At 42.5% G+C, this 14,051-nt stretch overlaps 1 protein-coding gene across 2 annotated transcripts in view; it reads right to left on the bottom strand.

Annotated features, from left to right (window-relative positions):
- Positions 1–9,331, bottom strand: part of TSPAN7 (tetraspanin 7) — a 137,338-nt gene extending 128,007 nt beyond the window's left edge. For both annotated transcript variants that reach the window (XM_079910483.1, XM_079910484.1), the window contains exon 1: positions 9,193–9,331. In XM_079910483.1, coding sequence (XP_079766609.1) covers positions 9,193–9,273 — 81 coding nt within the window. In that variant the 5' untranslated portion in view covers positions 9,274–9,331. The remainder of the gene's footprint in view (positions 1–9,192) is intronic.
- Between the last annotated feature and the right edge of the window lie 4,720 nt (positions 9,332–14,051).

The following is a 14,051-nucleotide window of genomic DNA, read 5'->3' as shown; positions in this document are numbered from 1 at the left end:
AGAAAGCACGAGAACCTTCCACAGTAGAATTGTGATCCTTAATTCTATCACCAAACTATTTCACATGCTTACATGTTCAAGTGATCAAATAACCAAAGGGAAAGCAAGAAAAGCCCTCTCCTATCTTTCCCCCTCTATGTCCTTTCCTTGCTGAATATTGGGGCTCTATATAAAAGGGGACAAAAATGTTCACCCAAGAATGAAAAGCATTCAGTCAAGGCAAGTGGGATAACAGCCAAAAAAAAGGAAATTTAAGAGCAGTAATCCAACAATCTGCCTGTCATGAAGAGATAACCCAAACTGGAAGCTGCTGTAATGGGTCCAAAGGAGAAAAAGACATAAGAATATATTTCTAAAGTGCACTTCAAATTGGTTTAGTGGTGCATTAGTCACCTATGTCAAAGGTTTAACATGTTTAAACAGAGAAACACAGTCATAGATGACTTTCCATTCAAAGCACCTTCTGAAGTGCTTACTTAAAACAGGACATAATGCTGAACAGTCAATGAATCAGAAGTAATGTAGCTCACGATAGGGTCAAATCAAGAACTTTAGCTATAATTAAAATTGAGAAAAGTATTTCAATCTATCTGGATAAAAAGTCAGCTAGTTTCTAAGCAACAATGTTCCACAAATGCTGTAAAAGTTAGTACCCATATCCTAACTGCATGTTGCATGCAGGAAGTTGCTTAAATAAGGAAAAAAAACTTGTCAAATTACAATGCACAAGTCTGTAATAAACACAAAGGGTTATCATTGTAGTAACAGAAAAATAGCAGAGCAATGACTCGTCTAACATCAAGCACCCCACTCCCCACCATACTTTGACCTCTGCTGCTTCCACATTAAATTAATCCACCAAGATCTGAATTAGGTCAGAAGACACATGGGCCTCCACCTGGTGGGAAGAAATTCGATGAGCAGAAAAAACAGCAGCAACTTTCAGAGCTTCATTCCCATTTGTCCAACTCCAGTCCCTGATGACCAGATGACCTTAAATAGGATGTGCTTTCATAAGCCTGTTCCAACCTAGAACATTCCCCTTGACATCCAAAAGCTTTTTAAAAACTGTAAAGTAGATACCAATATCTACTAGAATAGCCCACCTGTTGCCATCTCAGACAGTCTATTTAATCACTCGCAATCAACTACGTATTTAATTAGTACCATGCAATGTAGAGATACAGATATAAAGGACTTCCAGTTAGAGATGATGAATTGAACCCATCCATTTACCTTGGCTATCTCCCAAAACTCCACTGAAATGACACTAAAAGGATTTTTTTAACCCACAGTAACAATGAGAATGGAAGAAGAGACAACCGCAATGACATTTTGGGAGCTCAGAAAAAGCCATATCCTATGGCAGCTGTGAGAAAAGTCAAGAATAAAATATTTGCACACAAGCACCCCCAGAAGGCAGCTCCATGCACTCATGGAAGTAGGGAGGAAAGGGGGCTAAAATAAGGAGAATCTGGGGAAAGCTTTTTGAAAAGCACTTAGATCCCCCTCAACTTCCAGTCTCTGCCTTCTCCCCCATTCCAGCATGGGTTCAGAGATTTATTTTCCAGGGAGAGTGAAGTGAACTGGGGAACCAAAGCATGGTGAACATTGGCTTCTACACTTGAAACAGGAGCTTAAACAAAGGTGCATTTATACTGCATGTGGGGACATCCATATCCCTAACCTTCTTCATCCAGAGAGAAGATTGGAAGATTCTTCTACAGGAAATCTGATTAGATCAAAGGAGAAGACCTAAAGAGATTGACCTTGGTTCCAAAACTCAACTGCCCAGCCAAATCACCCAACTTATAATCAACAACTCCCACTAAGAGCTTCCAATCAGCATTTTTAGTGCTCCACTCTTAAACAACAAAGAGAAAATGGGTACCAGAAATTTGAGGTAAGTCTGTAGTATGCCAGATAACAGAGAAGCTTGGAGGAAACAGCAAAGAAAAGCAAACTTTAAAAAAAAATCACTAATATTGTCAGAAGGATTTTAAAATATTACATTTATGAAACAAGAGCAGGATGCTAGAAAAAGAAACGCTTGGGCCTCAACAGAGAGCTCCTAGATATCAACATATAAAACAAATGAAAAATGCAATAACAGGCAAGGTAAGCTGGGAGGGATCTCCCAGAAAGTAGAACAAAAAGACAAAGAGAATTAGAAAACAGAAGGGGAGACAGAGGATCTAAGAGGTCCAGCATCGAAACAGAGAGAACAGAGAAAATGAAGGGAAATTTAAAATAAAACAAAACAAAAAAACAATTCAAGAAAATTTCCCCAAACGGAAGGATATGAGTTTGCAGATTGAAAGGGTGCAGAGGAAAGAGATAAAAATAAACATACGCCAAGGGGTAGTATTGTGAAATTTCAGAGCACTAGGAACAAGACAGAGATTCCAGAAGCTTTCAAAGAACAGCAGAATTTAAGAAGAATCAAAATAACATTTGATTTCTCAACAGTAACAATACCAAGAGACCTGGGGAAAAGAGGAAGTGGCAGCAAAGTTCTGAGGGTAAATGATTTACAAACTAGAATTCTATACTCAGCCAAACTATCAAATTAAATGCAAGAGCACAGTAAGGTCTGCACAACTGCAAGGTCTCAAAAAATTAACCTCCTATGCACTCTTTTCCAGAAAGTTACTAGGAGATTTCCTCCACCAAAATGGATGAACGACCAAGAAAGAGGAGGACTGGACATCTAGAAAACCAAGGATACAACATAAAAGGAGACAGAATTCCCCAGGATTATGGTAAACGGAGATTATAATGATGTCAGCTGCTTCAAAGGCCTGGAGAACACTAGCCCAGATCGAAGGTCAGAATGCTCTGGGACAAATGTCTCTAAGAATAGGAAACTGATAGGATACACAAAGTGTTTCAATACACTAAGTGAAGATATGCAGTTCTTGGGGAGAATACGGGGATAATTTAGTGATAAATAAAGAAAATTAACAAGCGAAGGATAAAACAAGGCAATTTTTAACTGAAGGGAAAACAAAAAGATGGGCAAGCAATCATAATAGACACACTACATGGTTCAGCTGTGAATAGGCTTCCTAATTGCATTAACGTGATCACTGACTACTGCTCTAACCAAGATGATATATGATAATGATAAACTGATAAAAGATATATTGGGGTCTACCCAATTTAGGAAAGATGGGAGTGAAGGAGAAGGTGGTAGGAGAGCTAGATCTTGATCTTCCATAGTAGGAAGACAATATATAACATCTAATACTGAAAAGTCCAGCAGATTAACTACATTACTTAGAAATGAAGGTAACATGCTAAGAGCAGCAGCTAGTAAAAGTTGGTAAACATTCTACTGAAATACCTGGCATATAAGACATTCAATGAATGTTTGTTGAATTTCACTGATATGCAAAGGAATACGTATAAACTTTGGTATGTGCCCAAATTCAAACACTGTAAAACATTAGGGGCTGTTCTTTAAGACTTTTTCCCCTCTATTTAACCCAAGTACCTAAACTTTCTGGATGACAAAAGAGAAGAAACATTTTGACTATTATTTCTTTCAATCTTCCCCCAAGAAAGATTAGTGATGCTTCCCAAATTTAAAAAAAATCACTAATATTTCACTATAAGAGAATTTGATAGCACTATTGATAAAGTTAACTGCCTCCCTGGATAATCAAAGAAGCCAAATCCAATATACACTGGAATGAAGCAAGGATATTTCTCTTCACAGTATTATTTAGTGGATGTAGCTGTAGTGGGTTTAAATCTAAGCTCAGAACACAGATGAGTGTTTAAAATACATTAAAAAATTTCTAAATCAAAACAGAATTTACCTTATCTACTGTATAGCACAGGGAACTCTACTCAATACTCTATAATGGCCTATGTGGGAATAAAATCTAAAAAAGAGTGAATATATGTATACGTATAACTGATTCACTTTGCCGTACACCTGAAACTAACACAACATTGTAAAGCAACTATACTCCAACAAAAATTTTTTTAAAAATGGAATTTACCTTGTAAGCATCATATTGATAGTTTTCCTGTTTGTTGTTGAAAAAACTGTATTTGCCATGGAGAGATATTTTTGTATTAGTGTAAGATAGATATCTTTTTAATTCAAACATAGCAAATTCAATTCCAATTAAAATTTTAGGTAACTAAAATGTCCGGCAAACTAGCTGATCATAAAAATATAATAATTGAACTAACATTAGGATAAGTAAGTCTTATACAGTCCTCTACTCCACCTTTCCACACATCACTGTCAGGAACACATTTAAACCACCACAGGTAGACAGGAAATATCATTTTAAAAAGCCTCCCAATTGAGATGAGTTGAAATAAATACATGAGCCCAAGAGTAGTCAATAAAATTTCATTTATTCATTCATTCATTAAGTAAATACTTCCAGAGTAAACCTGTTATGTGTCAGGCACTGTTTGCTAGTCTTAAAGCACAAGATAACTTACTCCTAGGTGTGTTTTTTTTTTCCTCTTCTATAAACCTGAAAATGAAACGTACAAATCAAAGAGAATAAAGGAGCCATTTACCTAACATTCAGGTGATGCTATCTAACCGGAGGACAGATCGTCCCATCCATTTCAACACTATTATATAAAGAACTACCTACCTTTGTCTTCAAATAAAGAACTATGGTACGCCATGGAGAATGTTTTTCTTCTTACTTGCGATTGTGTTGAGAATGCTCGGGTATGGAGGTTCCAAACAGTATACATTGGGAGTCTTGCATAAGACTCTCTTTTTTTTACATAGGACTTACTAGTATACTATGTAAAGTTCACTAGTGCAGAGGTTGTAGGCACTGTTGACATTTTGAGCCATAAAACTCTTTCTTGTGAGGGGCTGTCCCGTACCTTGTAGTATGCTTAGCCGCACCTGTGGCCTCTACCAACTAGATGCCAGTAGCACCCCACTCCCAGCAGTAACTAAAAAATGTCTCCACACATTGCCAACTATTGCGGGGGGGGGAGGCAAAATTGTCCCCTGTTGAGAACCACTGCTTTAGAGGAACATCTCAGAGAGGGAGAGTGATTATAGATAGAAGAGGAGGCCAGATAAAACAAAGATCTCTCTTTCATAACTGTAGGTACATCAATCTCTTGATGCTACTCGTCTACCACCATTTTAAGCTCAAATGTCTTCTAGTCCTAAATCTAAACTGAGCTAAGGGAAGAGAAGCAGTCCCATTAAAATGATTCACTGAGAACAGGAAGGAAAAAAATTCTGCCTAATCTTTCCTCCATCTTTCACTTAAAAGAACACCAAGATCATCCTCTTTGTTAATTACCTAACATAACTCCAGAAGTTTTGACAAATATTTGAGTACCTACTATGTGCCAGACAGTTCTAGGTGCCAGAGAAAGATAAAGTTATCAACTGCATTTACTGAATTGTTGTCACTCTTATAGACAGTGTTTTCTTCATAGTCTTGCATTTGGTGAAGGATTCTTAAATATGACACCAAAAGCACAAGCAACAAAAGAAAAATAGGTAGACTGGACTTTATCAAAATAAAAAACATTTGTATTTCAAAGGATACCACCAAGAAAGTGAATAACCAACACACAGAATAGGAGAAAATATTTGCATATGATATACCTGATAAGAGACTTGAGTCAAGAATACATAAAGAACATATACAACTCAATAATTAAAAAATAACAAAATAAAAATTGATCAAAGGATACGAAGAGACATTTCTTCAAGGAAGATATACAAATGACCAATAAGCACATACAAAGATGCTCAACATCATTACTCATCAAGGAAATTCAAATCCAAACCACAATGAGATACCCATTAGGATGGCTAGAATTTTAAAAGTCAGATAATAACAAATGTTGGCAAGGATGTGGAGAAATCAACATACTCATACACTGCTGGCAGGAATGTAAAATGGTAGTCACTTTGGAAAACAGTCTGGCAGTTCTTCAAATGATTTATCACAGTTACCATATGACCCAGCAATTCCACACCTAGGTATATACTCAAGAGGAATGAAGACAGGTTCACACAAAAACTTGTACATAAATGTTTGTAGCACTGTTACTCATAATAGCCAAAAGACAGAAACAACCCAAATGTCTAGCAGTGGACAAATGAATGAACAAAATGTGATACAGGCATACAGTGGAGTATTATTTGGCCATAAAAAGGAATAAACATGGATGAATTTTGAGAACGTTGCGCTAAGCAAAAGTAGCCATTCACAAAAGACCACATACTGTATGATTTCATTTAGATGAAATGTCCAAAAAAGGGAAATCTATAGATACAGAAAGTAGATTAGGGCTTCCCTGGTGGCGCAGTGGTTAAGAATCCGCCTGCCAATGTATGGGACACAGGTTCGAGCCCTGGTCCGGGAAGATCCCACATGCCATGGAGCAACCAAGCCCGTGTGCCACAACTACTGAGCCTGCGCTCTAGAGCCCGCGAGCCACAACTACTGAAGCCCGCACGCCTAGAGCCGGTGCTCCGCAACGAGAAGCCACCGCAATGAGAAGCCCGCGCACCGCAACGAAGAGTAGCCCCCGCTCGCCGCAACTAGAGAATGCCCAGGTGCAGCAACAAAGACCCAACTCAGCCAAAAATAAATAAATAAATACATTTATATTTTTAAAAGAAGAAAGATTAGTGATTGCTTGGGGTGGTGGGGCTTATTGGGAGGACAAGGGGAATGACAGCTAAAGTGCATGGGGTTTCTTTTTCAGGTAATAAAAATGTTCTAAAATTGACTGGGGTGATGGTTGCACAAATCTGTGAATATACTAAACCCACTGAATTGTACACTTTAAAAAGGGTGAATTATATGTTATGTGAATTACTTCTCAATAAAGCTGTTTAAAAAGAAAAACAGCATTTAAGGTACAATGGAGAACACAGCATTTGGACCATGGTTTATTAATGAAAATGTCTTGCTTAAAATACCCTTGCATCTGGAGAGATCTCATTCTTTGGTTGTGAAGTATGAAATGATTATTGAAGGCTATTTAAACTACTGAAAATGCTTTAGGTAAACACTTTAAGACTATGGAAATCTTGGAAGTAGGAAAACATTAAAATGCAGGCATCAAGGAACTTCAGAGGACATAAAATTCTGTGCTTAAGATGTATCAGGGTGCATTAAGTAATTAGATTCATGAGGTGGGGGGAAGGTAAGCCAAGAAGAGTTAAAGAGCTCATATGAAAAGGCTTCGTCTAGAAGACTCCCTTCTTTACCAGCCTGCAGGGATGCTGAAAGATTTTTCAGGAAGCTAAAAATAATCACCCATATGATTTACTCCAGTAACAAATAGGAAGTCAAGTAAATACTAAAGGATCAAACACAAAGAGATTTAATGAAACAAACAAACAAAAACAGCTAAGCCAGTTCCGAGGAATGGCTACTGGGAAGTTTCAGCAACCAGCATGCATTATTGCTTTTTCCAAGAAGAACATAATATAGGATCTGTGCAGAGCTCACAATTCCACTGCTGAAATTTTTCAACCTGTGTTGTTTTCAGTCCAAATAAAGTCCATTTCTGTGGTTGCCTTGTGTGATATACCTGTTATTCTATCTTATCTCACTGCAGAGTTCTTGGTATGCCTGGTCTCCAGAGTCCACAATTCCCCGACCTGAAGAATCACCAATGCCAGTGACAAGGAATGTCCGCGGGGGTGGGGGCACATTAGGGATTTTTTTAAAAATCCTTAATAAATCTCAGTTCCTGTCTTGGTCATTACAAACAGCTTGTTTCACCATCAAGCCGAGTCTGGGTACCTCATAAAGCACTGTGCCCCAGTTTCAAACCAAAATTAGGACCAATTAGGGCTAATTGGCAAAGAGAAAAACAACCAAAGGCAGGACTGGCTTTTTCTGCAGAGCCTCAGGTTTCAAAATGACTGCCTTGAACGCTGAAATGACCCAGATTATTTGTGTGTGTGTGTGTGTGTGTGTGTGTGTGTGTGTGTGTGTGTGTGTGTGTGTGTGTGTGTGTGTGTGTGTGTGTGTGTGTGTGTGTGTGTGTTGGGGGGGGTGATGACAGACATTCATTCTCCTGCAGGGTGGCTGTGGCTTGGTGTAGGAAAGGAGAACTTGGGGAGAAGGGAGTCGTCAACATGGAAAGAGAAATAATGGGGAATGATCTTTAGGTACCACCTACTTCAAATGAATCACTGCAGTGTCAGCCCGGCACTGACTCCACGAATTGCCAAACAGGATGAGGTAAGGCACAAGCCTGGAGCACCCCCCGCACCCCACCGCCCGCCCCGCTCCTCCTCCTCCTGCGCGCAAAAGCGCGCATAGCTCCGCGAAGCGCACCACGCAGCCCCCCAAGGCTTCGGCTGAGGGGCTGACGTCATCCTTCTGCAATGAGCTTCAAGGACCGGTAGCAGCACCAGTTAGATGGGGAGCAGAGTTGAGGCGCTACTGCCGTCACCAAGTGGCTGGGGTCCTTCCCCAGGGCTCTGCGGATTGGGTTTACGCAATGACAGAAAGATAAGTGTAAGGGTGCAAGGGCGTGGGAAAAGGGTCCTAAGACCCATCTCCTGGGTCGCCGAGAAAGCGCAAAGATGCCCCTGGGTTATGTAAGACCCTCTCCCCTCTGTGCGTCTCCGCGCGGCAACGGCGCCCGCCCCCCATCACTGCGTTTGGAGGCCTTTGGTCGCCCTTGCCCAGCCAGGCAGCTCAGGGCTCCCAGCGCCTGCCTCTCGCAGCCCCGCGGGGTCGGGAATAACCGGGAATCTGGGATCAAACCCTGCACTCTCGCGCCTGCTCCCAGCCGGCCACAGGTTAGCTCCAAGAGACACCGCGAACGGGCTGCTAAGGGAGGGTGGGGAGGGGTGTCCAGAGTGGAAAACAGACGAATAAACCCGCAACTTTCCCCAAAGGCTGACCCTAACCCGCGAGTTAAAAAAATAAGTCAATGCATTAAAATATTTTGGAAAGGTCGGCAACCTGCAGTCACCGCCACCACGCAGCCCCTTACACCCTGCACCGGGCGGGGTCCAGGGTCTGAGCAGCCCCAAGCCTGCACCCCGCCATCCTGCAGCCCCAGCCCTGCGTCTGTCTCCTGAAGGAGGGGACCGAGATTTGATATTTGCTTTGGGTTTTTTCCTCCCCCTTCCCTTCCCGGAGCATCACTACACTGACCGATGGACGGCGGCCCAGCCGCCGGTCAGGCGTAGCCACTCACCCAGAAGACGAAGGAGTAGATGATGAGGAGGGTTTTGAGACAGGTTATCACAGGTTTGGTCTCCATTCTCCTCGATGCCATACTACAGAGCTCCGGCGGCAGCGGCGGCGGCGGCGGCGGCAGCGGCGGCGGCGGCGGCAGCGGCGTGCGGCGGGCCGGCGCGCGGGAGGGGGAAGGAGGCGGGGCGGGGCCGGGCGGGGCGGAGGCGCGTGCCGCGAGAGGCCCCGTGAGCGCGCAGACGAGACGTTGCGTGTGCGTGAGCGCGCACTCGGCAGAGCCCCCGCTGAAGGAACAGGCCGGCAGAGACTGCGCATGCGGAGAAGGCCGCCCGCCTCCGCGAGCCCGCGCAGTCTCAGACCCCGAGCCGAGGAGCGGGGCAGGGCAGCCAGGAGGGAGTAGGAGAGCCTGGATGGAGGCCGGGTCGAAGGTCAGGGCCTTTTCGTGGCCGCCGTGGTACGTGAGTTTCTGCTTTGTACACAATGGGGCTTTACATTTGCAGGGTTGTCTGCATCTGGTTTATTGCTATCCCCGGAAAGCAGTCAGGTTTCTGCATTTGGACGCCCCACCAGGCCTCCTCAGATGGAAGTGGCCCAGTAGTCATGTCCTTGGAACAAGCAGGCCTTGTCTCTGCCAGTAACAGACTGTGGCAGGTGGCCGGAGATACAGCTGGAGGGATAGTCAGGAGCCCGGGAACTCAGACAGACACCCCCAGTCCTTGCCAACGCGGGAGCTCCTTGTTTTAGATTTCCTCACATTTTGAAATGATGAAGCCGAATGACAAGAAGTTTCTGTATGAAGGTACCATTGTTCCTGCACATAAAATGGATAACAGATAACAGAAAAAAAATGTTTAAAGTCCCTGAGACTCATTTTTCCCACCCCAACAAGTACAGACCACCTCACACTAAAAGAGAACTGTTTCAGGGTCAAAAAATACAGTTAAACAACAATTCAAAAGTTGCTCAAAAAGCTAAACATAAAGTTACCATATGACCCAGCGATTCCACTCCTAGGTATAGAACCAAAAGCAATGACAACTTGTCCACACAAAAGCCTGTCCATGAATGTTCATAGCACCATTTACCATAGCCAGAAACAACCCCAATGACCATCAATTATGAATGGATAAACATAATATAGTACATCCATACAATGGAAAATTATTTGGCCACAAAAAGGAATGCAGTACTGGTACATGCTTTAACATGTATGAACTTTGAAAATACGCTAAATGAAAGAAGCCAGACACAAAAGACCACATGTTGAACTGTCCATTTATAGGCAATGTCCAGGATAGATCCATTGAGACAGAAATAGATTAGTGGTTGCAGGGGGCGGCAGGAATGAGGAGTGACTGTTAGTGAGTAGGGGGGTTCTTCGGGGAGTGACAACAGTGTTCTAGAATTAGACTGTGGTGACGGTTGCACAATTTTGTGAATATACTAAAAACCACTGAATTGGACACTTTAAAAGGGTGAATTTTATGGCATGTGAATTATATCCCAATAAAAAAGTAACGTACTCTCCACCCAGATTTCCTGTGGATGGTTTGTAGAGGAACACACAGTACAGATTCTGTGGGAGATTTCACTTGATTCCTGAGAGAGTCTGCAGTCAAAACAGCAGCACTGTCACAGGCTAACTCAGTTGTGGATGATGTTAAGGATACCTTTTGTGAAAGAGTGAAAAACAGTCAATAAAGCTTGAGGAAAGCCTGCCAAGGTCGGTTGCAGGAGTAATTATTACCGCCAATGGGTTGTACATGGTCCCAGGTCAGTGAGGTCATTGTATAAACAGGACACAAATATGAGGAAGAGGAGAGCTTGCTTAAGGTAATGATCAACCATAACAAAGAAGTATGTGGACATAGAGAGGAGTAGAGAAGAATATGGGTGCAGGTGAAAAAAGGATTAGGGAACAGATTGGCAAGGTTTCTCTTATAAAGGAAGACCTTGCACAATGATTCTCTACTCTGGTTGCTCATTTGCATCACCTGGAGAACTTAAAACAATGACAACAACAAGAACAAAGCTCTGACTGCCTGTGCCCAATCCCAGGTAGCCTGAGTCATTTGGTCCAGAGTGAGGGCTCAGCAGTTTTTAAAGTTCTTCAGGTGGTCCTAATAGGAATCAAGAGTGGAGGGACGCTGTCCCTACTGCAGTGAGCTCAAACCCAACTTCAGAAAGGAGCTTTCTCCTTCATTTTTACAGTCCCTGGGCAGCAACAAAAGAAGGATACTGAAGATTTCAAACCCAGTGAGTACTCTTAGCCAAAAAAAAGTTCTTGCCCATGCATAATTACTCTGTAAAGGGGTCAGAAATCTCCATTTTCAACCCAACAGGGGCACTGCTGAGCATCATAGATAATTTCATGAGTTAATATATGATATTCACAGATGGTGCCCATCAGCTCAACTAACTCACCATTTCACAGTTTGGAGCTTTTTGGGGTCCAGATTCTTGAAAACTTGGACTGTTCTAGCAAAAATAAGTTATTTAAATGTAAAGATAAATATGAATAGTCAGCAATGTAATTAATGGGTAAATTACCATAGTTCATAGCTGGATCCTTGCTATTCAAATTGTGGTTTATGATATAATAGGGTGACAAACCATGCCAATTTTCCCAGGACTGAGGGGTTTCCTTTAACTCTGGATTTTTATTGCTAAAAGCAAAACCAGTCAGCCACCCTATCAGTGAACTAGCAGCACTGATATCAGCTGGGAGAGTTTACTGAAAATGCAGAACCTCAGGCCTCACCGCAAGCCCATGTTAACAAGGTCCCCAGGGGATTCAGATGCACAGTAATGTCTGTCAGTTGGTCATGGATTGAATTGTGTCCTCCAAAATGAGATGTTGAAGTCCTAACCCCATTGCCTCAGAATGTGACCTTATTTGGAAATAGTGTTGTTGCAGATGTAATTATTTAAATTAAGAGGAGGCCATCCTGGAATAGGGTAAGCCCTTAATCCAATATAACTGGTATCCTTGAAAGAAGGAGAGACCCAGGAAGAGGGCCGTGTGAAGACACAAAGACAAACAGGGTAAATGCCGTGTGACTGATTGAAATGATGCAGCTGCAAGCCAGAAGCGCCAAGGATTGACCGTTACCACTAGAAGTCAGGAAGAGGCAAGAATTCTACTTAGTCTCAGAGGAAGCATGGCCCTACTGACAATTTGATTTCAGACTTCTGGCCTTCAGAACTGTGAGAAAATAAATTTTTTAAGTTATTTTAAGCCACCCATTCGGGGGTATTTTGTTACAGCAGCCACAGGAAACTAATACATGTCTAAGATTCACTGATCTCCAGTTCCTCAAAATATGACCACAGCTACCATATCACCTAGCACTGTTAGGTGTGACAAAATTGAAAGCAGGTGTTCTAACAAAAACGTGTACATGAGTGTTCACAGTAGCACTAATCACAACAGCTGAAGGGTGGAAACAACTTAAACAAATGTCTATCAACTAAGGAATGGGTAAACAAACTATGATAAATCCATACAATGGAATATTATTCAGGCATAAGAAGGAATGAAGTACTAACACATGCTACCATATGGATGAATCTTTTTTTTCTTTTTTTAAATTTATTTTTGGCTGCGTTGGGTCTTTGTTGCTGCACGTGGGCTTTCTCCAGTCGCGGTGAGTGGGGGCTACTCTTTGTTGCAGCGTGCAGGCTTCTTATTGCGGTGGCTTCTCTTGTTGCAGAGCGTGGGCTCTAGGTGCCCGGGCTTCAGGAGTTGTGGCTCCCAGGCTCTGGAGCGCAGGCTCAATAGTTGTGGCACACGGGCTTAGTTGCTCCGCGGCATGTGGGATCTTCCCAGAACAGGGCTCAAACCCGTGTCCCCCGCATTGGCAGGCGGATTCTTAACCACTGCGCCACTGGGGAAGCCATATGGATGAATCTTGGAAACTTTATACTGAGTGAAAGAAGCCATACAAATATCACATATTGTATTATTCCATTTTTGTGAACTATCCAGAACAGGCAAATCCACAGAGACAGAAAGCAGATTAATGGTCGCCTGGGGCTGGGGGAGGAGGGAATGGGAAGTGACTGCTTAATAGGTCTAGTGTTTCCCGTTGAGCTGATGAAAAAGTTCTGCAGCTAGAGAGTGATGATGGTTGTACAACATTGTGAATGCACTTAATGCCTCTGAATTGTACACTTTTAAATGGTTAAAAATAGTAAATTTTATGTTATGTATATTTTATCACATACACAAATAACATATAACCACAGCAAGTCCAAAGGCCCTGTGGCCTGAAGGAATGATATATTTGAGGAGCTGACAAAAGGTCAGCAAGGCTCAATAGCAGGAGGCCAGAGAGAGGTCAGCCCATCCAGGTCCTGTTAGATGATGATAAGAATTTTAATATTTTGCTTATAAACGAGGAGCTTTTGATTTTTATTTGTCTTAAATGGAGCAAGTACTGGGAGGAGAACCAGACTGCCACCAGAGCACTTACGTGGTCCCTGCTCCTCCTGTCACCCCCTCAATCTGTTGTTCCCACAGCAACCAGAGTGATCTTGTTCAAACACAAACCATATCATGTCACCCTCTCACTTAAACCCCTCCAGTGGCTTCCCATCATTGCCCAAAGAATCAGATTTCGACTCTTTCCCCTGACTTAGAAAGCATACATGAGCTGACTCCAACTTCCTCTCCCATGACTCCCCCTGTACCCCTGTGTTTCCGCTGCTCTGGCCTTCTTTCAGCTCTTCAATCAGACTTCATTTTGCCTGAAAGCCTTCATATTAGCTGGTCCTATCTTTAGAATGCTTTGCCCCTTAAACTCTGAATGGCTGGTCCCTCACTTCCTGTCATTTAGATCTCAGTATAGATGTCACCTC

The sequence above is a fragment of the Stenella coeruleoalba genome (genome assembly GCF_951394435.1).
Source record: "Stenella coeruleoalba genome assembly, chromosome: X".
NCBI classification, from domain to species: Eukaryota; Metazoa; Chordata; class Mammalia; order Artiodactyla; family Delphinidae; genus Stenella; species Stenella coeruleoalba.
The sequence above is the reverse complement of the archived record's forward strand: the minus strand, read 5'-3'. Positions and strand labels throughout refer to the sequence as shown.